Source organism: Crocuta crocuta, unplaced genomic scaffold, assembly GCF_008692635.1.
Source record: "Crocuta crocuta isolate KB4526 unplaced genomic scaffold, BGI_CrCroc_1.0 scaffold131, whole genome shotgun sequence".
NCBI lineage: Eukaryota > Metazoa > Chordata > Mammalia > Carnivora > Hyaenidae > Crocuta > Crocuta crocuta.
In genome coordinates, this window is record NW_027528977.1 from 14,408,421 (window position 1) to 14,430,945 (window position 22,525).

General features: G+C 48.2%; 1 protein-coding gene across 1 annotated transcript in view; it reads right to left on the bottom strand.

Annotated features, from left to right (window-relative positions):
* Positions 1 to 3,232: 3,232 nt before the first annotated feature.
* The window catches only part of RANBP17 (RAN binding protein 17), a 302,985-nt gene continuing 283,692 nt past the window's right edge, over positions 3,233 to 22,525 (bottom strand). The window contains exons 27-29 of the mRNA XM_077757358.1: positions 7,399 to 7,497; positions 5,425 to 5,552; positions 3,233 to 3,654 (exon numbers count right to left, since the gene is read on the bottom strand). Coding sequence (XP_077613484.1) covers positions 3,558 to 3,654; positions 5,425 to 5,552; positions 7,399 to 7,497 — 324 coding nt within the window. The 3' untranslated portion in view covers positions 3,233 to 3,557. The remainder of the gene's footprint in view (positions 3,655 to 5,424; positions 5,553 to 7,398; positions 7,498 to 22,525) is intronic.

Here is a 22,525-nt window from a genome sequence, read left to right on the forward strand (position 1 = left end):
CCCACCCCGGTGACACTGCGCTAACGATACACGTCTGCACAGCAGCCTCCCCAGGAGCATGAGGTGCGCCTCTCTCAGGCCTGCCCCTCCCACCTCACCCTCACTCTGGCCCCGCAGACCTGCCTGCACCGCTTATTTCTTCCTGGTGCTGAATGTGAGTTACACGCAACTGTGATCTCGTTCGAGCACAGAACAGCTCCAACTCATTCTCTTTTGTGGAGATTCCACAAGTTTGGGTGTGCCCTTGAATGCTTGACTTATTGCCGGGATAAAGTGACCCCCGGGGAACGGTTTCCCCAGGAGTCCTCACTACCCCTTGCCAGGGCAGGCGGTGGGTAGGGACATAGCTCCCAGGCAGCCTCAGGAGCGGGCCGAGTGTGCAGTATAATGTGCCCCGGGAACATCCCAGCTTCCCTGCCAGCTTTTCTTCCTTGGGGCACAGAATGGAACTGCACCCTCCAGAGAAAATCAAGATTCCTTTCCAGGTTTCAAGGAAGAAACTTGTAGCCACACTTAACCTCTCCAGTGCAGACTGGTTAGGAGAGCTGTGGCAGGCAGCTCTGAAAATGGTTTCCAAAGACCCTGCCAAGAGGCAGATCCCTGCCTCCTGGAATTCATGCCCTTGGGTAACCCCTCCCCTTGGGTATGGGCTGGGCCTAGGGATTTACTTCCAACAGAACACGGCCAGTGATGGGACGCCCCTTCTGACCTTGGCTAAGAGGCTGGACTTCTAGACTGCAGCACTCTCTTCACTCTTCTGCTCGCTCTGGATGAAGTAAGACACCACGCTGAGCGCTGCCCTGTGGAGAGGTCCTCTTGGCAAGGCACTGAGGCTCAGACACCAATCTGTGAGGAACCGACTCCTAACCACGAGTGAGTGTGGATGCAGATCCTTCCCCAGCTGAGTCCTGGGATGACCAACAGCGTGGATGGCAGTCTGTGAGGGACCCTAAGCGGAGGATCCAGCTACAGATTTCTGACCCCCCAGAGACTGTAAGATAACCGCTGATGTTCTAAGCCAATGCACTTTGGGGTAATTTGTTCTGTAGCAACAGAGTTCAGAGAAACAAATGGAAGTGGATGTAAATATTAACCGGTTTCAACTCATCATTCTTTTTAATTTTCTTTTTTTATTTATTTGGGAGGGAGGGAGAGAGAGAATGAGAGAGGGAGGGAGGGGCAGAAGGAGAGAGAGAATTCCAAGCAGGCTCTGTGCTGTTAGTGCAGAGCCCAATGTGGGGCTCGATCCCGTGAACGGTGAGATCACGACCTGAGCCGAAATCAAGAGTTGGATGCTCAACTGACTGAGCCACCCAGGTGCCCCTCAACTCACCATTCTTAAATCCAGGTCTTTTTGGAAGAAACCGGGAATTGCTTCGAGGTGAGAGAGACACGGGTTGAGATCCCGCCTGTGTGACCTGTGTAGGCCGTGTACCACCTATGGGCCTTACTTTCCTTATCCGAAGGGTGAGAGTACTGTGCCATCTGCCTTCACAGGGCTCTCGTGATGACCAAGTGAAGGGGCACGGCAGATACTCTATTAAGGATTTGCTGTGTCTCTTCTCAGCCTGTGTGCTGCCTCACAGCGCACGCTGTGAACCCCCACCACGAGCAGGCGGAGGTTGGCGGTAGGGGTGGGGGCAGGCCTGAGGAGTCCTCCTGTGGGAACAGCTCTTCAAGGCCAAGGCTGCTGCTGCCTTTCCGGCTGCTGTGAAAGCACCAGGTGACCTTTGGCGGTGGGGCCAAGAAAAGCAAGTGCACGCTGCTATTTTCTTGGGAGCATTTCAACGCAGACGATATGGTGCTTTCAGGTCCTAGACTTTGGTAAAGAAGTGTCAGAGGGGCGCCTGGGTGGCTTAGTTGGTTAAGCGTCCGACTTCGGCTCAGGTCATGATCTTGTTGTTCGTGGGTTTGAGCGTCACGTTGGGCTCTGTGCTGACAGCTCGGAGCCTGGATCCCATTTTGGATTCTGTGTCTCCCTCTTTCTCTGCCCTTACCATGCTCTCTCTCTCTCACACACACACTCTCAAATATAAACAAACATAAAAAAAAGAAGTGTCAGAGTGGGTCAGGCCTTCTATGAAGCACTTTTGCGAGATGAATATGCAGTAATAGGCCGCCGAGAAGCGGCCATCCGCAAGTCAGACTTGTATAAATAGTTGATGTTTTATAAGGCTTAGGGTTTGCCTTCTCAAGGAAAATTACACTTCTCAGTGCTAAAGAAATCTAGCGTAAGGCTAAGGCCCACTTACTCATTAAAGACCAGAAGTAACTCTATCTGTCACACACATTTCCCTGATTTCCTGGGTTCACACAGAGAAGGAAAACGTTTCGAGATGAACTTGGGTGATTTTGCTTTTATGTGACAAGCCTGTTGCTAAACTCAAGTATCAAGAAAGGTTTCAGGAAACACTAGTCTGGGAAACGTGATTATCACAGGAGCCTGTGGATTTACTTCGTCTTCACCAGTAAGGCCAACCTTTCATGTCTTATTAGAAATAAAGGGCACAGTATTTATTACAAGCCTGAACCGTGAGGACAGAGCAGTGAGATACAAAAGCCATAAGACAGTGGCAATCTCAAATTAATAGCCTCGTTGCAGTCTATCACAACTGGAAAGGCCTCCTTCATATCCTGGGTTTGGGTTGTTACAATCCCCACAGTAGTAAGACTTTTTGTGGAGGGATGGAAACCTGATCCTCTGAAAATCCACAACTGCTGTGGGTGGCTCAAGAAGGCAGAGCTGCCTGGGATGTACATTTTAATTAGACACCTTCAGCTTGTCTTACAAGTTGAGTGGAGGGAGAAGGACTGGGTGCTGGCACCACCCAGAACTTCTTGCAGGGGCCACCCGACTCCTGGAGGAGTATCTCTGCAGGCAGTAATTGCACAGCTTAATTCTTCTAGACCGAACCACTTCGGATTTATGCCAGTGGAAAGCAAACGTTATTTGTAAGTCATTTAATTGTGTTACTGTCTCTCGACTTTATCAGATGCTGCTGAGGCCAACAGGGCTGCGTGCAGTCCTGCGGGAGGCTTCGGAGCGCTTCCAGGCTCTTTCGAAATGCCCACAGCTCCGAGACCCCAACGCTGCTGCTTTCAGACTCGTAACAAACGACTAATTTAATGGGGTCAAATGGTATTTGTCTCAACTCAGGATCCAGGTTGAAGGCTGCGTCTCCTGCACATTCACAGCCTTGATTACAACAGAGGACCATTAACTAGGACACACTTAGGTCCGAACCTGATTTATTAAGTTCTTTGGTTAAATATTGTTTCTACACCCTCTCGGAGCATTTATAAGAACAAAGATAATGCTATTTTATAGAAAGACTGAAAACACATCTTTTGCTTTTTCCGAGCAAAGACTGAATTTACATTGTTTGTGCACTGTTATAAATTCTTATAATTAGGCCAGACTTATAAAAAGGTAGGGCTTTTGTTGTTGCTTGTTTTGAAAAATAGATTCTCCTGGGCTAGTCAACATCACTGTCCCGGGACCCAGACCCACAAGAGTCTCTTGGGAAAGGCTCTTGGCACATGGTCAGGGAGGGCGGTCAGCTCATCATATCCAGACTGCACAGCTCGGTGCTGCCATCAGTCCGCAGGGCCTCGGCCACATCTCTTCTAAAGACGGATAGGTTCTGGGTGAACCTGTGGAAAGAGGAAGAAAGGCTAAGGGCAGTGACAAGGCGGGGGTTATGTGAGCCTCTGGAGGGTAAAGGCACTGTGGAGCTCAGGACCTTGGAGAGAGCCCCAGGTCCTGGCTGAGCTCCTGCCTCCCGCCTCCACTGCCGCCATTACTTTTGGCCACCGACACCCCCTTCCCCTCCTTCCCCTCCCGGAAAACAAGGGTAACCGCCATATACACCCGGACCATTTTGAGGGGTGCATTTTGTGGGTGTTACTATTTAAATTTTTTTAAAAATCAAATTACACAGAGATGGTAAGGAATATAAAGGAAAGAATCAAAGCTTATGTGCCAGGCACTGGGTTGAGTTCACATATAAATCCACTTACGCATCACAGGTCTTCTCAAAAGTAGCTTGGTTCAAAAATAAAGGGCACTGGGCTAGATTACCAGAGTTCAAATCCTGGCTCCACCACTCCTTAACTGGGTGATCATGGATGAACACTTAACCTCTTGTCTTGCTGCTCAACTTGAGTACCTGCCTCATGGGATTGAAGTGTGGATTGACTGCGCCAGTTGAGACAATGCCTGGAAGTACTTCACAGAGTGCATGGTCCAGGGAAGCATCTAGTCCTTGCTGGCTAGTGCTCTCTCGAACAGGAGGGCTGTTTGACATCATTTTCAAGAATTAATTGGTACTCAGATTCCCAAGCCTCAGGTGAAGCAGGCTCCCCCTGGCCGAGGCACCTGGGCTGTGCCCATTCATTAGTCTCTTCTGCTGGCCTCAGAGGTTGCCCTTCTGCCTGACAGGACTGTGGCACGGAACAGGCAGTCAAGGGTAGGTGTCTGCAGAGCCTGTCCGACTTGGCTTTGCCAGGGCCCAGGCTGGTGACTCCACCACACGCTGCCGTGGCTACTGGGATGACCGACGCTTCACATTTCAAGTGGTGAAGTGTCCGAATGTTGACACTTTTATAAAAGGATGGTGTAGGCAGTTCTGTCCCCCCTGCCCCCCGCAACATTTTCTTCCTCTCTTGTTCATTATTATGTTTCCTCCATTAGAAGCTCCATGAGGCAAAAACCTTGAACAATTAGTTCACCACTGGTATCCTCAATGTCTGGCACATAATAGATGCTCAATAAAATTTTGTGCTCCAAAAAAAAAAAAAAGAACGATGGAGGCATACCTGCTAAGTCTGGGTTTCTTTCATGTAGTTCTCATTGGCACCTGTAAAACTAGGCACTCTTAAAGGTCAGGCAGAGGAAGGAACTAATGTTTGCTGTGGCTCCTATGTCTTAGGCGCCATGCTTTACTACATTCTGTCATTTAAATATCACAACCAATTTTGTGGGTGAGAAAACGGAGGGTCAGAGCAGTCGACTGCCTTACTCACTGTCACACAGCCTATAGAGAGCAGGGATAAAATTTAAATTGGAGTCCATCTGACCTCAAAGCTGGTCTATTCAAATGCTGGGAAGCCTTCCTTGTCCCTTATAGTAGATCTGAGTTTCCTTCTTCCGGCCTTTTCAATGAGTTATTTTTCATACCTTCTGCCGGATTATAAAGTACGTAAAGGCACAGGCTGCATTTTGTTCATCTCTGCATCCCTAAATAGTGCCTAGCATGTTGCTTTAAAAAAAAAAAAGCAAATACTTACTTAGTAATATTTACTGGATGGGAACAAAGGGAGTGTAGGGTTACAAGGTGTAACATCCGTGTGTGAGCTGTGTTAGGCACGACCCCAGTTCGTTTCCATAAGCCAGAGATGCTGGGCTTACTGGGCGGTGCTCACCTGTCTCTGTTCTTGGTGGACAGGTTCTGCTCCACGCCTTCCATCAGGTTCCTGAAGCACTGGGCCAGGACCTCCTGCTTGGGGGGAGGCTGGCTGTTTATCAGGCTTGCCCTCAGTTCGCTGAAATACTGTGGGAGACAAAACAGCCTCAGGGCCCTGACTTCAAACCTGGGCCCCAAGAGAGCTGTGGGGGAGGGGTTCTTCCAGCTCCACCTGCTCAGTGCTCCTTATTCTCAGGGGAGCTTCGGCCCAGGCCCCACTTTGAACTTCAAGCCTTCAGAGAAAACCAAAGCAATAGATACATTCCTGGGTATAAACTGTATTATCCCTTCTCATAAAGATCTCTTGCTGTATTGTCCCACGGTCACTGAGCAATTTAGGTCCTCTGTGGGGGACCGAGCACGTGGTCTCCTCTCCACTCGTCACAGAAAGGCTGAAAGAGGAAGGGCCTTTTCAGCCCTAGGGGAAGAATTTAGCAGGGAGTGCTTGGGGTGACTGGAGGAAAGGCCCAGGGGCCCCCCTCAGGCTGCATCATTTGGCTTTTCTGAGTCGCTTCTCAAACAACCTCAGACTTCGTCCCAAGTCCCTGTCCCCTGGGTCAGGCTGGATCTGCTCTGCTGAGGCGGGGTGCTAGAGGGGCTTGCCTAGTTCTGGGAGGGCCTTCCTGCACTAGGAAAGCCACCCGTCACACCCGGGCACAAAGATCTGCACAGCCCCTTCTCCTCGGCGGGGGTCTGCTGGCTTTTACACAAACACAAGCTCTCTGTGTGCTCACACACAGCTTCTAATCACCGGAAACAGCTTAATTTCGGCACAAAGACAACATCTTGTCAGTCATGTGCTTATCCTTCCCAGCCCAAACAGCACGATATTTAATTTCCATCACACATTAAAACAGCCCACATCAAAAACACACATAATTAATATGTAGTCAGACTAATACTTAAATACTATATATCAGAGGCATTATACTTAAACCACAATGTCTTCCTGAACAAGATTGGGAATGCACAAAACTACTTATTTTTCCCTTTTATAATGATGCAGTGACTCACACCAAATAGAAAATTATTAGTTTTTCATCCCAAACTGTGAAATATTGCCTCCATCAGTAAAGTATAATATTGTGATGTCATAAGCTTTTTCTAAACACTGAATTTGCCCTTATTCCCTCTCAATCATTTTAAAAGAACTGCTCTCTTTTATAGAGCTTGGATTTAAATCACAATAACACCAAGGGAAGATGAATGACAGTGCTATTGAATGTGGCTAAAATTGGATACTTCAGCACAGGTGAATGATGAGACAGCTCTTCTCTTTTTGATATATTTTCTTCTTCTATTAGTTTCCTTCCAAGGCTGGGATTTCAGTTTGAATTTTAATGTATGCGGCTGCCTCTAATCTCACTGTCTTTCTCCCCAGTACTATCTTATTGTATAGACAATTCATTCTCCTGAGCGGTAATGCACTGTTCCTACTGACTGCTGGGGAGACAGGGGTGGGTTCGAGAGGAAGCTGGAAGGCCTGGGAGGCAGCCCTGGGTGGGGAGTGCCTTTAACGAGCTGGAGACTTGTGCTCCCAGGTGAAGGGGGCTGGCTTCGCAGTGAGTCCCTGAGGGCCACTACAAGGTAGGGCCGTGGGATCCCGGATGTAAGAGGGAGGCACGAAAGAGGCAGGAGAGTGGTTGCTCAGAATTCCCCAGGAAACACAAGAGGGGGGCGAGGCTGAGCTTGAAGCACTACTGAGCAGCCCCTCTGCCCAGGTGTGGGGTGCTGGGGTCCGGGACAGCTGGTCTTGAGGCCTCCACTTACCTGAAGAAGATCTTTGGGGAAGGGCCTTCTGGGGGAATCTGGCCTTGCCCCGGGGCGTTTGAGGTCTCAGCCCAAGCTCTGTTGTTCCTTCTGCTCTTCTTGTCCCAGCTTCTCCCTCCCGCCAGTGAGCACCCCCCATGGACCTCCCTGCGATCACACACACCTTCTCGTTGAGCAGGATGAGCCCCAGGAGAGGCCTGGATACCGACCACTGGTTCCGGCAGTCTTCAAAGACAATGGTGTTCATGAGGACAGACATCATCTAGAAGACAGAGTCATATGAAGACCTTGGCTCAGAGGTCCCCTCAGTCCCAGGTCTTTTGTGTGCTTACCTTCTACCCTATACCTCGCCAACAGCCATGAGGGCTCTTCCTGGACAAAGAGCCTTGACTCTGTGAGTCTATAATGCTGCATGTAGGAACTCTCGGCCAGCTCCTTGAGCAAGCGTTCCCACCACCAAAAGCTTTGGTGAGAACCTTCTGGGTGGGCAGAAGTCAGAGGCTACAGGGCTAAGAGGATCAGTCTCTGTTTCAAGCCTGGTGTGCTTCCCTCCATGCTAAATCGCCAGGTAAAAGCCCAGCTTCCCTTCCTTTCGGCCTCTCATTTCACCAGAGGTCAAGTTATGAAGGGCCCCATCTCTCAGAGGGAGGGAGAAATGGCATACATTCCATGTGACCTCGGAATGTCCTATTTTCTACCGGCTCAGGCTCATCTGTTCTTCACTGATTCACTTACTCCCTTCACTTGTACATGTACGTATTCATGCATCCTCTTAAATTCAAAGTCTGCGAGATACCTAAGAGAACAGGCATGTACCACAACGTGTGCCCTGAGGAGGCAGAAGCTTCTTGAGGCAGAGCATGGAGCAGAGAGATAGCCAGACATCGGGCGGGGCCAGGTGCAAGGGGCCAGCAGCAGGAGGAGGGGTGCTTCTGGGTCTCTGAGAAGTCAGGGAAGCCTCCACAGAGAAGGTACGGTTTGAGGAGTGCATCGTAAATGCATTCGGGGCAGAGAGAGCAGCCAGAAAGGAGGCTGGGAATGAACTGAGTGCGGCGGGAGCAAAGAGATGGCGGCCCGAAGCAAGACGCCAGGGTCGTGCTGGCAGGATCCTGCTGAGGAGCCTGGACTTCATGCTGACGAAGTGGGAGCCCGTGGTGGGTTTGCAACAAAGGGGAGACACGCTCAGATCTGCACTTGGGCAAGATCCCTCTGGGGACATGTACGCCGTGCACTGTTGCAGGTGACAGGGCAGACGGAAGCCCAGCGAGGGGGCTGCTGCACTAGTCTGGGCGGGCGGCGGCGAGGCAGGTGCGCTCATCTACGTGGAGCTGGCAGTGCGCTTCCCCTTCCTTGGACTCTCCCTCCCATCTCTAGTCCTTCCATTTCTCCAGCTTCAGAGCCCCTGCCCCCAATGGGGAGGGGAGATGGCAATTACGTGGCAAAGGCTCCCACCCACGTGCCCCTTGACCGGGCCTCGGTGACTGCTTTCATCACTGCACTGCTGCAATCCGATTCGCCCTGTGATCTCAGGCCAGTTACGGAACCTCTCCCATTCTCTGGGTCACTATCATTAGCCATAAAGAGGGAAATAATAACCCAGCACAAGAAAGCTCTGAGAATCAAATGAGATGGTAGAAATAAAATATGTTGCAAAGAGTAAAAAGTGCCATACACACTTAAGGTATATGATATCAACAACAATGAGCATCTTCGTAGCTCTAACCATCTGCTATCCCATCCATCGTCATCTCCCTAACGGTTCGGCGGGGTACGAATGGGATCCGCCAATTCCATATTTATTGTATGTCCAGTCTCTGTGGGGGAGAGGCATGGCTTAAGCCCGACATGCTGAACATCGTTTGCAGATTACATGTTTCTGCGTACAATCTAACAAGCTAACCCAAGTCATAGAGCCACAAATTAAATTGACAAGCAAAACTAACAGATCTATGGAGACGGTCTAAAATATTATGGGCTTCAGAATCTGAAGGCAGAATGGATATTTTAATGGAAAAGATTAAAGTTAGAAGCACCAAACTCCTCCTGTAACTGACAAAGCATCCTGAAGTGATGTGCCAATTACTTTATACGGTTCTCCCGTGGATTCATTTGTCTGAATGCATGTATTTATGTCTGTAATAAGTAAGGGGATGTTTGAATAAAAGACTTTTCTAAAAATAAAGTTGGCTAAAGTGCCTGATTTTTGAGAAAATTTTTTTACTCTTCTGGAAAAAATGGAAATTAGTGAGGCAAATCTGCTCAAGTGGTATTGACATGGCAGCTCATTTCCAGATTTCTTCTTTTTTATTTTCTTTCTAATAATCCTAGAGGGTATGGGGGAAACAGCTCAAGCAATGTGGCAAATTCCTTTGGAGAAGCTCCTCCTCTCCCCATATGGAAGAATACTGGGTGAAATGCTTCAGTACGGAATCCCGATCCAGGAAATGCAGAATCTCTGGTGGAAGGTTCTCTGCGGTGAATGACAGGAACAGATGAAGACTGGAAGGAGAGAGCCCTTGGCAACTCTGTCCCAGCGCATCCCAGCCTGCGCAGAGTCACAGAGCACCACAGGAATTAGTGCAAGGGGCGCTGTGAGTGGGGCCTCCATTCCCCCAACTTCTGCTCACTTCCATACTGGTCCAGGATGCCTGGAACGGCCATTTTACAGGTGTCCAACCATGGCTGCCTTTCCCAGGGCCCGTGTCCAACACACACATTATCCACTGTACTATCCCGAGCAGCTCCTCCACCCAAACCAGGGACCATTTGGGAAGGGGAGCTGTGTGGCTCGGTCCACTTGGAAAAACTATGCTCCACGTTGCCTCAGCACTCACTCCTTCTCCTTCCTTCTTCCCACAGGCGTTGGAGTGAGCTTGTAGGAAGCTTCTCTCAATGAAACAAAACCAACATGGTGCGATAGGGATAGGCTTTGGAGCCAGTCAGAAATGAGGCCAAATCTGGCCTTGGCGCTTACCTAACCTGGGCTGCTGGGAGTCATTTCACTTCTCCAAGCCTTTATTTCCTTCTGTATACAATGAGGGATTACAGCAACTACTCTGAAGGGCTGCTGTGGGGACTGACTTCCTCCCTCTATGTCAAGCATTTTGCACTGTGTTTGCCACAGAGCAGGCACTCAATAATTACTAGTATTCCCTCTTTGGCGTGATGCAGTGGAACTTCGTGGTTCAAGGAAGCACCCCATTTCATGTCTTGATTATGTCCAGATCAAGGAGATTAGAGTATCATCACGATTATCTAAATTTACTAAGAGTTGCAGTAACAAAACAAGCTACCATAGGAAACAGTCCAAAAAGCAGCCCTATTTGGTCTGGCACATGTAATAGCATGGGGTTTGAATGACGGTGTTTCTGCTGTTCTGAAAACTTGTAATGTTCTGAATAAAAGACAAAGCTACTACAAATATCTAACCTGGAAAGACAAAACAATGTAATGTAGGGGGCGCCTGGGTGGCTCAGTCGGTTAAACGTCCGACTTCGGCTCAGGTCATGATCTCACGGTTCGTGGGTTCGAGCCCCGCGTCAGGCCTTGTGCTGACAGCTAGCTCAGAGCCTGGAGCCTGCTTCAGATTCTGTGTCCCCCACCCTCTCTCTGCACCCACCCCGCTCACTCTCTGTCTCAAAAAAAAAAAACCCAAAAAAATAAAAAACAAAAAAGAACCCCCCCCACACTAAAAAAAATTAAAAACAAACAAACAAACCAACCCAAAGTGGTGTTGTGTCATCTGCATCTCTGTTCACTCCTCAGCAGCTCTCCCACCCTAAGATGCTTTGGGCACAAGCCCAAAGCCAAGTGGACTTTGCAACCCAAACATGCTGGGTCGCACTCTCCCTACCGCAAGGTGGTAACGACATGCTCTCACTTCAGATGCTTCCTGTTCTATCTCCTGCTGATGCAGAATAAGTAAACTTGTGGTTTGGGCTGAATGCTCTCTGCTGCTAGATGGTGAGTATGTACTCTAACGAAGTAGGAAGCCCAATGGATCTAGAAGCTGGTAGAGCAGGATGGCCGGGGTCACATGGCCTGAGTGCAGGGTTATGACTGGTAGTGAGACTAGACTGTAAACTCCTGGGTGCGGGTACCATGAGGGGCCGTTCTCTGTATCCCCAGTGACCAGCATGGCATCTGGCACACACCAGATGCTTAGGAAATAGCTGCTGAATGAAAGAATTAATACACGAATGAATGAAGGAGTGGGAAAGGATGAATCAACTATCAAGAGTGTGTAAAGAGCTAAAGAACCGAAAGACGATTGTATAAAACACAGAGTTCTGGGGGTGCCTGGGTGGCTCGGTCAGTTAAGCGTCTGACTTCGGTTCAATGATCATGTGGTTTGTGGGTTCAGGCCCGCGACGGGTTCTGTGCTGACGGCTAGCTCAGAGCCTGGAGCCTGCTTCACATTCTGTATCTGCCTCTCTCTCTGACCCTCCCCTGCTCTCTCTCTCTCTCTCTCTTTCTCAGAAATAAATTAAAAAAAAAAACATTAAAAAACAAAANCAACTATCAAGAGTGTGTAAAGAGCTAAAGAACCGAAAGACGATTGTATAAAACAGAGTTCTGGGGGTGCCTGGGTGGCTCGGTCAGTTAAGCGTCCGACTTCGGTTCAATGATCATGTGGTTTGTGGGTTCAGGCCCGCGACGGGTTCTGTGCTGACGGCTAGCTCAGAGCCTGGAGCCTGCTTCACATTCTGTATCTGCCTCTCTCTCTGACCCTCCCCTGCTCTCTCTCTCTCTCTCTCTTTCTCAGAAATAAATTAAAAAAAAAAACATTAAAAAACAAAACAAAAAAACCTCCCACAGAGTTCTGGCCCCGATCTCTGGCTAAAATCTGAAATGGGTAAATATCTAAATTAATACACTGTTCATTTCCAAGGATCTTGCCTTTGCGCGCAGAGCCTGAGGACTCGTCTAAGCCCCTGGTGTCCCTCCAGCCAGTAGCTCCTGGGGAAAGCCCTCGGTGGGGGGCTCCCAGGTTACGAAGGCTGAAGGCTGACACCCCATCTTCGCTACCAACAAGCACCTGCACCCCAGACGCTGTGCCTGATGAGCCTTCTCACCGCCCCAAGGTACTAACAGAGACGGTGTGTGGAGAGCTCGGCACTCTGCTCAACACATGCTGAGACGCGGTCTCTAACCCTCCACTAACCCTGAAGTTAGCATTAACTTGAAGGAGGCACTGTCCTCACTTCGTAGACGCAGGATCTGAGGTCCCGAGTGAGTAAGCAACTTGCTCAAGGCATCAGGCCACCGGCTATCAGGAGGTGAGGTAGCACTGAGGTACGGGCGCAGGTCTGCCCGAGTCTGGAGACCGTGCCCTTCACCACCATCATGCCAGCCTGCTGCACCCTGGGGCCGTGTGCGAGGACCAAGACCACCAGCACCGGTGGCCGGGGCAGCGTGTCTGGCCCCTGCTGCAGACTGCTGGGGGACGGCCGGTGCGGGAGGAGAGGCTCGCTTCTGCGCGGGGCTCATTCTTGCACCGTCAGCGAGTCCCCCCGACAGGCTGCCCACACGCACCTCCTCTGTTCAGCCGCCCTGCCGCCTGCTCAACACTCAGGCAGCTGCTGGAGCCTCTACAATGAGGGTCCAGGGCAGCGATTCCTGGCGCGTCTGCAGATCTTCCCGCCTCCTACCTACGGCTTTTATAAATGTGGTTAACATATTTGCAGCCTCTCTAGATGAACAACAGTCGACATAATTGATAGACTGTCTCTGGAAAATGGTCCACTGAACGTTTTTCTAAAAATAACACTTTCCCTCCCACCAAAAGTACCGTGGACACGGTAATTTAAATTAACGTCATTGAAAACATTAGTAAATTAAGCTAATTTCTTTTGAGTTACAGTGTTCCCTACAAGGTGAGCACTCTTCGCTTTCGTGTTCTTAGAGCCTACTGAATACTATGACGAAAAACGGTTCCGCAGAGTTCTGAGAAGTAGACGAAGGAATTCTAACCCTCCCTCATGCTCCCCACCTGTATCAGAGACACAGAAAACCGAACCTGCGTGATGCCATGAACCCGGATACCGCAGGGATCAAATCCTCCGTACAGTTGGGGAAGTCCACCTCTCCCCTCTATCCCAGCCCTTTTCTCAGGGTCACACAGATTTTTAGTTACACTGCGACCTTGCTGCCTCTGGGTCAGGGAAACGGAAAATGGGGATGGGACAAGAGTAATCTGTCTTGTCTGAGAGGCGGTGCAAAGAGGGCCTGAGAAGCAGGCTTTGGTTTGACAAAGGGACGAGAGCCAGAGGAAAGGTGAGAGGCCAAGACGAAGCTCCCTGTGCCCAAGCGGTGGCTTAATCTGTTAGGCCAGGGCCTTTAATGGGAAGAGGAGTAGAACACAAAACTACGCGTACCTCTGGCCAAGCTCGATTGCTCTTGATTTTGATGCAATGCGTTGGTGATGTCTGAGGAACCACCAATAATCACAAACACTGAAGAGCTGCCTCTGAGTCTCAGAAATCTCTTGGTACACGAAACCGGCCTTTCAGAAGGCCCGCAAGACAGGAGGGGGGAGGTTGGCCCTAGCTAAAAACAGTGACACGAAAACACAAAGCAGAAAGAGGATTGCCTGGAATCCGAAATAGGATCCGAAAGAGCAGAAGAACCTTCTACCCATCTCCACAGCACTTCCTCCAGAGCCCCACGCCAGGGACGGAGATCCAGGGTCTAGGAGAATCTGAACGCTGCCGAAGAAGGAAAAGCTTCTATTTTCAGGGCTCGTGGAAGTGAGGGAGTTGCTGTCATTACCGAGTGCTGTTCCTGAGGCCACATGCACAGCAGATATTGAAATGTGATCCTCGTCAAATTAGATACTAGTCATCTTTAGGGAAAAGGAATCAATCGTTCTATCCGTCTGCTGTCTACCGATGTGACAGCAGTGGAATGTTATGAAAAATGAAAGCAATGGACAAATAAGTATATTTTCCTGCCTGGATCAACTAAGGTGCACCCGCCAGGTTACATTAAATCTTTTAATATCTGTACATAGTAAACACTTTCCTAAAGTTCGTATTGTGTCTTTATAGTCTCATAATAGTAGCAAGCATTTGGCACTTTAAATGAGAAAAAAAAAATCAAGCAAAATGCAGGATGCGGTGAGCGTTGATTTTAAAGACACAGACTGTAATCAGTTACGGGTGACCCAGTCTCCTCTGGAAACTCATTTGGGAGTCCTGCCTTTTTGGCCTTTGCACAATGCTAGCTTTGCTCAAAGCAAAAAAACCAAACCAAGACCAAAGAAAATCCCAGCAAAACAATCTTTTTTACCAATAAAGGAACCGCAGGACTGATTACTTCAGCTGGTTTTGGTCACCTATTAGCTGCGCATGTTTCCACATCTAAGCTAACAGCACTCTCTGCCTCTACCCCTCCCTGACAGAAAGTTACAAGGCGCTTTTTCTCCAAGTGATAAATTGCCTAGAATATGAAAAAAACCTCTCCCATCCATTGTAAAATCTAAGGAAATGCACAACCCAGTTTTGCTGTGGTTTCAATTCTCTCCATTACCAACATTACCCCTAGTTCTCAAAACATTCATTTTAATCATAGTTTATTCGGGAAAGAATTACCTGCCAGTCTCCTGGCTTATAAGAGAGAAGATCAAGTTGGAACGAAACTTCAGGATTAATTAATTGAGAGGACTGCATGTAATGTGTCTACTCCAAACGTTACAGCGCACCATCACGATGAAAACAGTTTTATTTTCCATGGTTGAAATAAATTATAATAAATAATTCATTTCAATGGCAGAGATGTACTGGAGAGCAAGAGCAACAAAATTGACTACACTACGCTGTAAGTCTCATTCTTGAATCTTCATTATCCATTTGAAACTTTTTACGAGTAGTAAATCATATTTCAAGTGGCTGCAGATCTCATAAAGCTGCTTGCTGCATTAAAATAAAACCAGAAAACCTGGGACACTGCAAGGCTGCAGGGTTTGCCACTCAGCACTATCTGGGAGACTCTCACTCTTCTCTTGCCAGCATCAAGCAGAACATTCTCCATTTGATGTAAAAATTAGGCATCACTTGTTTCATCTGCGTTTCCTCTGGGTGGGAATGTTGGGGAAACCGCATGTAGAGGAATAGCCTTCAACTCCAAAGCCATTTTCTTCTTATTTTTATTCCCGAGTGACTGCCCCACAGCCAGATTCTTGAACCTCTCATGGCCTATACTGGCTTCTGGTGGTCCCTAAATGAGAAAACATGTACAAGCTCAAGAGAGACTCCCAAAGGCACATGTGCTGTTCTGCCTAAAAAGAGCAGCCCATCTTCATAGGATGAGTCATAATTTAACTTGAACTTTTAAAAGATGCATATAGCGGTGCCGGGGTGGCTCTGTCGGTCTAAGTGTCCGACTTTGGCTCAGGTCATGATCTCGTGGCTTGTGAGTTCGAGCCCCGCATTGGGCTCTGTGCTGACAGCTCAGAGCCTGGAACCTGCTTCAGACTCTGTGTCTCCCTCTCTCTCTGTCTCTCCTCTGTTCACGCTTTGTCTCTCTCTCAAAAATGAATAAACATTAAAAAATAAATTAGCCCCCCCCACATCATTAAAAAACAAAAAGACGCATATAAACATCACCATAGAAGAATGTATTAGAAAGAGGAAACAGAATGAGAAATGATGAAGCACACAGGGCTTGGGATGCCTGAGGTACAGTTAGCCCCTGCATGGGAAGCTTCTGAGAGGCCTTTCTTGAATGGAAAGGAGCAGAGCTGAGGGCAGGGAGCTGAAGGCTGGGCGGAGTCCAGGCTCTAAAAGGCCTCTGCTGTCATGCTAGATGCAGAAGCTGTTTGGGCCAGTACCTAAAGGGTAGCCTTCAACAGATTTCCGAATAACTATGAGCCCTGGGATCTAGAACAATGGCTGACGGGAGGCTGGGCATGGCAACGATGAGTGCGAGGCAAGGTAACATGTTGAGATACTACTGTCAAAGTCCAGGGAGGAACGGTGAGGACCCAGGCAAGGCTGGTAGAAGGGACAGAAGTGGTCAGAGCCCTTAACTGCATACCCCATCTTCTTCCCAGGCAATGACGTCTTTCCACCTCCCACTGAGCCTAGATAAAGTGAGAGCTTTAAGAGCATGGCCTCAGATGGAAGACCGCCGGCCGGCGGGGAGAAGGGCTTGGGGGCTAGACTACCCCTGTGGTGCTAAGTGCAGCGGAGGGGCCGCCGCTGTCCCGCAGCCCAACAGCCTGGCAATGAACTCGGGAAGCAAGGGGCCGTACGCCCCCAACCAGCGTACGTATACACGCACGAAGAGAAGACCACAAGCACACGTTTATATTAAAATATTCGGTGATAAAGTAAACTCCAACTGAGGCCATTCAAAATCAGGGAAGGGAGGGGGAACTAGCATATGAAGAGTCATCACAACATTTCCCAATGAATCTCGGGAAAACCGAGCAAGAGAAGGCATAATGGCATGAGGGCATCTCACGCAGTCATCAAAGCAGGGTGCGATGAATACTGTAGTTCATAATGAATATGTTATCCTTACAGTCGGAGTCTCCATGTTTCGTTGCCTCTCATCTGTCACTACATTCTCCCTCATTTCCTGAAGGGATTTAGTTAGATGGACCTAAAAATCTTCATAACCAACAGTGGAGGATTATTTTACTTATTACGTTCAAATGATGTTGTGTGGGGAGGAAAAAAAAATACTTCTGTGGCACGTTCACCGGGCGCTCAGAAGCATTTTCCATTAAAGATTAGTCTAGAGTTTATGTTGAAACCGCAGAGGACAGCAAGCTGCCTTTCAGATTTGAGGGTTTTTATTTATAGTCACTAAAATGGCATAGAGTGCTGGCCAGGAGGCCAAGGAGATGATTCAAAGATGTTATTAAGATTTGGAAGCTCTTTTGTCCTAATAATTACATAGGATGCCTAAGGAGTGATAGGAATAGAACCTCATTCCTTGATTTATTCAGACATTTACTGACCACCTACTTTGTGCCGGGCTCTGTGTCCCACAAGGCACAGTCTTGGCCCTCAAAGAGCTCACTAGCAAGCAGGGAAGGAGACACACAGCATGACAACACGGCACAGCAAGTGCCAAAACAGAAGCTCGCCTGGGAGGCTCTAAGAGACCAGAGGGGGCGGACTTACTCGGCCTCGGACTGGGGGACAGGCAAGGAAGGCCTCACAGGTGACGCAAGGAGCTGCTGTAGACAATCAGCAAAGTCTGACAGGCAGTCAGGGCAGAAGGGCAAGCAGGTGCCAAAGTCTGGAGAAGTATTTGGGGGGCTGGCGAGCAGTTCTGTGGGACCGGAGAGGGTGTGGGGGGCTGGTGGTGGCAGAGGATGACGACCAGGTAGCAGGGGCCAGAGCCTGTGAAGGGCCTAGTAATGTGTGCTGGAGCGCACGCGCCTTCTCCTGCAGGAAGTGGGGTGCCGCTGAAGTTGACTGAACCTGGCAGTGACACAGGAGAAGGGCAAAGCTGGTGTAGCTGTTCTCAAGCCCGAGCCCTCGGCGGGCCTGGGCCATCTGACTCCCCTAAGAAGATGCAGCTCTGTTCCTGTCCTGGGACTGGGAGACCACAGACGCGGAAGGTCACCTGCTGGGGTCCCGCGCCTCAGCCAGGACAGAGCTCGGCCCCCGTCTCTGCTGGCTCCGTTGCCAGTACCCCGAGGAATGGCGTTGCCATTACTTCCCTTGGCCCACGGCACGTAACTTAATAGTGTCCCCTGTCAGGAATGGTTCTCTTTGTCAGGAAGCTTTTTATTGATGTCCAACCTTCATTTTCCCTTTCTCATAATAATATCCCATTATGCCAATACTCCATTGTGCCATGCTAAGTAATTCCCTTTCCTCCTTGGCATTTACATCTTCCAAGTATTTATAGACTTATCAAATGCCCCATTTAGTTGTCACTTAGGCAGGCTATACATATTTAGCTTCTTTAATCTGGCCCCATAAGCCAGCCCTTCCATTCTCCTAAATCACTGGAGTTCTTTCCTCCAGGTTTCTGTCAATTTGTTTCCAGCCTCTCTGTAACACAGGGGGCTCAGGAAAGAGATGGGGCTGGGGAGGGAGGGTTTGCTCCTTCTGCAGGGTAAGAACACATCATTTGCTGAGGGTGGAACTTCTTCCTTAGAGTGCAAACTCCAAAACAGGCCAGGCCTCTGGAGGGCTACGGGCCCCGTTCGTGGTCTACTAGCTTTCTCTCGCCTGCACACGTTTCAAGCCACTAATATTCTACTAGCAGCTCTCGTTACATGCTAGGCACACACAAGCGACACATGTGTGTTAAGTGCCTACTATGTGTCAGGAGCCATGCTAGGGGCTTCTCCCTCCTTCTGCCCTCCCTCTTCATCTCTCACGCTTATTTCAATGAATGCTCAAAGAATTACTGAGTTCCTACTATGTGCCACACATGGTATGGTGGTACAGAATTGAAATGTGGTCTCTGTGGCCTTAAGAAACTCACAGAGCATAAGTATTTATCAGTGTCTTATTGCCCACCCATCAAGTTGTTTCCGTCCAATCTTAAAGGGTCTCTGAGAAAGGGTCATCATGCACTTAACTCTAATTGATGCTTTTAGTTTCCTGAGTGGAACTTCTTTGTCCTATCTAAAACTAGATGCCACATTAAGTACGGGCATTAACACAGAGCTCTTGTGTAGGATTTTCTTTCTGGTGGTTCTCTCTGGGGCCTAAGAGAGCTCTCTCCAGGCCTTGCACTTCCCATCGTTCCTTCTTGGCAGGTGACTTCACATTCCGTATTCATGTCACCTCAACTAAGTATGCAGTTGAATGTTTTTCTTTTCCACGGTACTGATGTTCCAAGTTATGGGGCAGGCTGAGGAGGGATGGAACAGGAAAGAGCTAAGGCAATGAGTCTTGGCCACAGTCTTGGGGAGTCTGGGCATGAGACCACAGGAGGAACTAGTGCAAGTACTTGATCTGGGGGGCCAGTTCCAGTAAGGTGCAGAATGGCCCTGGCTGAGTTGTTGGTATCTCTGAAGAGGTAAGCTTCACCTGGTCAAGGACACAGTTAGGAAATAGCATCATTGGTATTCAAAGCCATGTACATTGACTGCAAAATCTGTCTGCTCTGTTGTTGTAAAGCAGAAAATCCTCAACAAATACAGAACATGTAATTAGCTCTGAAGGAGGACGGAATTTCACAGAGTCTGAGAGTGCTCAGTCTGCATCTTCCTAAGCATGACGGGATAAAGAATTAACATGCAAAAGTTCTTTTTGGCTGCAAAGCATATGAAGCAGCAGTAACTCGTGACAGGTCAGAGGATTAGGAAACTTATACCCTGCTCTGAAAGCAGTGATCAGATGGGAATCAAATAAGAAGCTTTCTTTAACATCATATATGAGCTCACAGCCTCACCAAATGGTTGCTGCTAGTTAAAAACTTTCCAACAGTTAAGACAGAAAATGAATATGAAGTGCAGCTCACATCTCTAGCACACGCATTATTAACCCTTCAAGTACGTGGAAAACCAGTAACAACTGTACAATGAGTAAATCACGCCATCCTTAAGCTGACCCTCACTTTATCCAGTGCCGTTCATTCAAGAAACTCAAAGAGTATCTCATACCATTCGCCATGCCAGCTGGAGAAATGCAGGTGAGAGAAATGCCAGGAAAGATGAGTGGGTGAAGGCTCTGGGAGGCCTTGGTGACATAAAAACTACGTTAGATCCAGAGACAACAAAGCCTTAGTTACGTTCTGGGTATTGCTACTTACTGGCTGGGTGACGTTGGGCAAGTTATTTCGCCTCTCTGAACCTCTGCATTCCTGTCCCATATGGGCACTGGGATGTACTCGTATTCCCAAGTCAGGAAGATAGACCTTACTGGCCCTACTGGCCCACTAGAGTTGCTGTGAGATTCACAAGAGACTTTAGGTGTGAGAACATATAAATGGAAAGGGTCCTGACGTTTATTTTCATCCCTGCCGCTGTAAGGTGATGACTGGAGTACGTAGGAAGAATAAGTGAGGAAAAGCCTGTTTGGGGCCAAGAATCAGATACACATCACACCGTGCCCCCACCCAGTCTGGTGAGGGTTTGTGATCTTGAGGATGTATGTCACACAAACTCTAAGAAAGGCAGAACAGGTGTGCAGGGCCAGGAAGACCTAGGTAATCGGGCTGAGGTCGCAGCCTCGGGATTTCCTGGCAAGGGAATTTTTCCACATTTGAATATATGAACAGCAGATACATGTGCTCCTTAGGGACATAAAAAAGTAACTGGTTCCTGTATATTGTTTTTCAAATTTTCCCCATTTATTGAATACCTTCTCTGTGTTAGATGGGTCTATACACATCGATTCACGCTGTCCTCACACTTCCCTGAGTCGAGAATCTTTTGGCTGTGAGAACAGCAACTACCACAGACAAAACTCAGCCCTAAAAGGGGTGACGTGAGGACCCCCGGACTAGGCAGTGCAGGCAGGCCTCTCAACAGCCGGGAACCATGGCCAGGAAGCCTGGTGTGATCTTTCTCAGTCTTTCTCTGGGGCTGCCGATCTCCTTCGAGATCCTCCCAGCACGCTGCTGCTTTTTTCTCTCGCTGTGACCTGGCTACTTCTCTGAGTGTGTAGCAGGGAAAGACTGCTGCGTGGCTCTTGTTTTTTCAAGTCTTCAAGTCAAGTGAAGACCAGAGGCTGCCCAGTATCTTCTAAATCCAGGGAGTTTCTAAATCCAGGGAAGAGGACTCACTGAGCCAACCTGGGTCAAGTGCTTACTTCTTGTCTAATCAATTCTCAAAGGAAGGGGCCTTGGCTCAGTCAAGGATTTATAACTGAATGAGTGTTGTGTGTCCCCTCTTGTCCCCCCAGCTCCACCAATCCCGTCCCCAGGTCATTTAGAAGCAGTGTTGTTAAGAGCACAAGGTTCTGCTATTTATTAGCTGTATGATACCGAGTAAGCTACCTGACTTCTTAAAGCTGCAATTACAATACTTTGATTATAAACTGTAGAAAAGAGTATCTACCTCACAAAGTAGAACTTCATAAATACAAATAAAACATATATATAGTTAAGTACCTAGCACAGAGCCTTGCATATGATAATTATTTCTACTTCTTTTTAATTACAGGGATTCCTCCTCATCATCTGAGTCTGAGGTCGCTCTTCCATAGTGACCTGTTAGGTCCTAGTGGCCCTGCTGGAAATAAGGCTTCTATTATAGGATGGAGGAAAAGTCTAGATCTTTAAGGAGGAGGTGTGGAAATTCTTTCACTTTGGAGTGGCAGGGTAAGGAAACACTTCCAACTCCAATCTTTTCTGGTCAAGGTCATCAGCTTCTTTATAACATCCATACACGTTTAGGATCCCTCTGGTGAGCCCCGGGCTGGCTTGGGTGCAACACAGGAAGATTATCTCAGATGTCATGTCCCATGTCACAGAAACACGGCTCAGAGTAGAAAGACTGCACCTGTGTTACAACTTGGGAGCGCTACTCCTGAATGACTTCTGTCACTGAATGACTTAGCGGGTAAATGCCGCTCCCTGGGCTGCGCTCGCATAAAAAGGGAGGTGTCATCTGCAGAACTTTCGAGAGCAGACAAAACCAGCCCTTTAGAAAACACACTGTGAGACACTTCCCCAGGGTTGGTGTCAGTATTTAATCCCTAGATTCGTAATTTTCCTTGCAGAGGCTTTAGAAAAGGATACATTTAGTGAACTTTTTTATTCTTAATTTACAATGATAGCCAATTACGCCGGTCACCATTAACTGAGAAGCTAAAAACCGTTTTGCTTGCCATTTGCCATATCGGATGAGAGACTGTTATAAAGCATGCCTAATTATTATTGGGCTAAATCTGTGTAAAACTGCATTTTTTCCCCACATAAAAGGTTTTCTATCTGTTTTACATGAACGTGAAGGAAAAGGTATGGCCATTGTTCATTTTGTACAACTCCTCTGCTATTCTGAGAACGTTTGCTGCAGACTAATAGCAAAACTGACTGTGCTAAACTGTAGATAAAGGAACGGTGACAGATTGCAGTCACTTTAATTCATAAAGAAAATACTCGGAGCCCCTGGGAATGCCAAATCGAGCCACCAGCACCCAGTGACTTCATGCTAAGTCACAAACTACATCATATATTTTAGTTTAAACACAAAGGCTAATGGGCATGTGACTTATTTATTTCAAGTTCTTCTTTATGAATAGCTGGCTCTTTTTTTTTTTTTTTTTTTTTTAGCTCTTTGGAAAACATTATACTTCCCCTATTCTATAAACATACAAATATAATTGTAAAATGACATCATTCTGTTTTCATTTAATTACCCTTGAAAT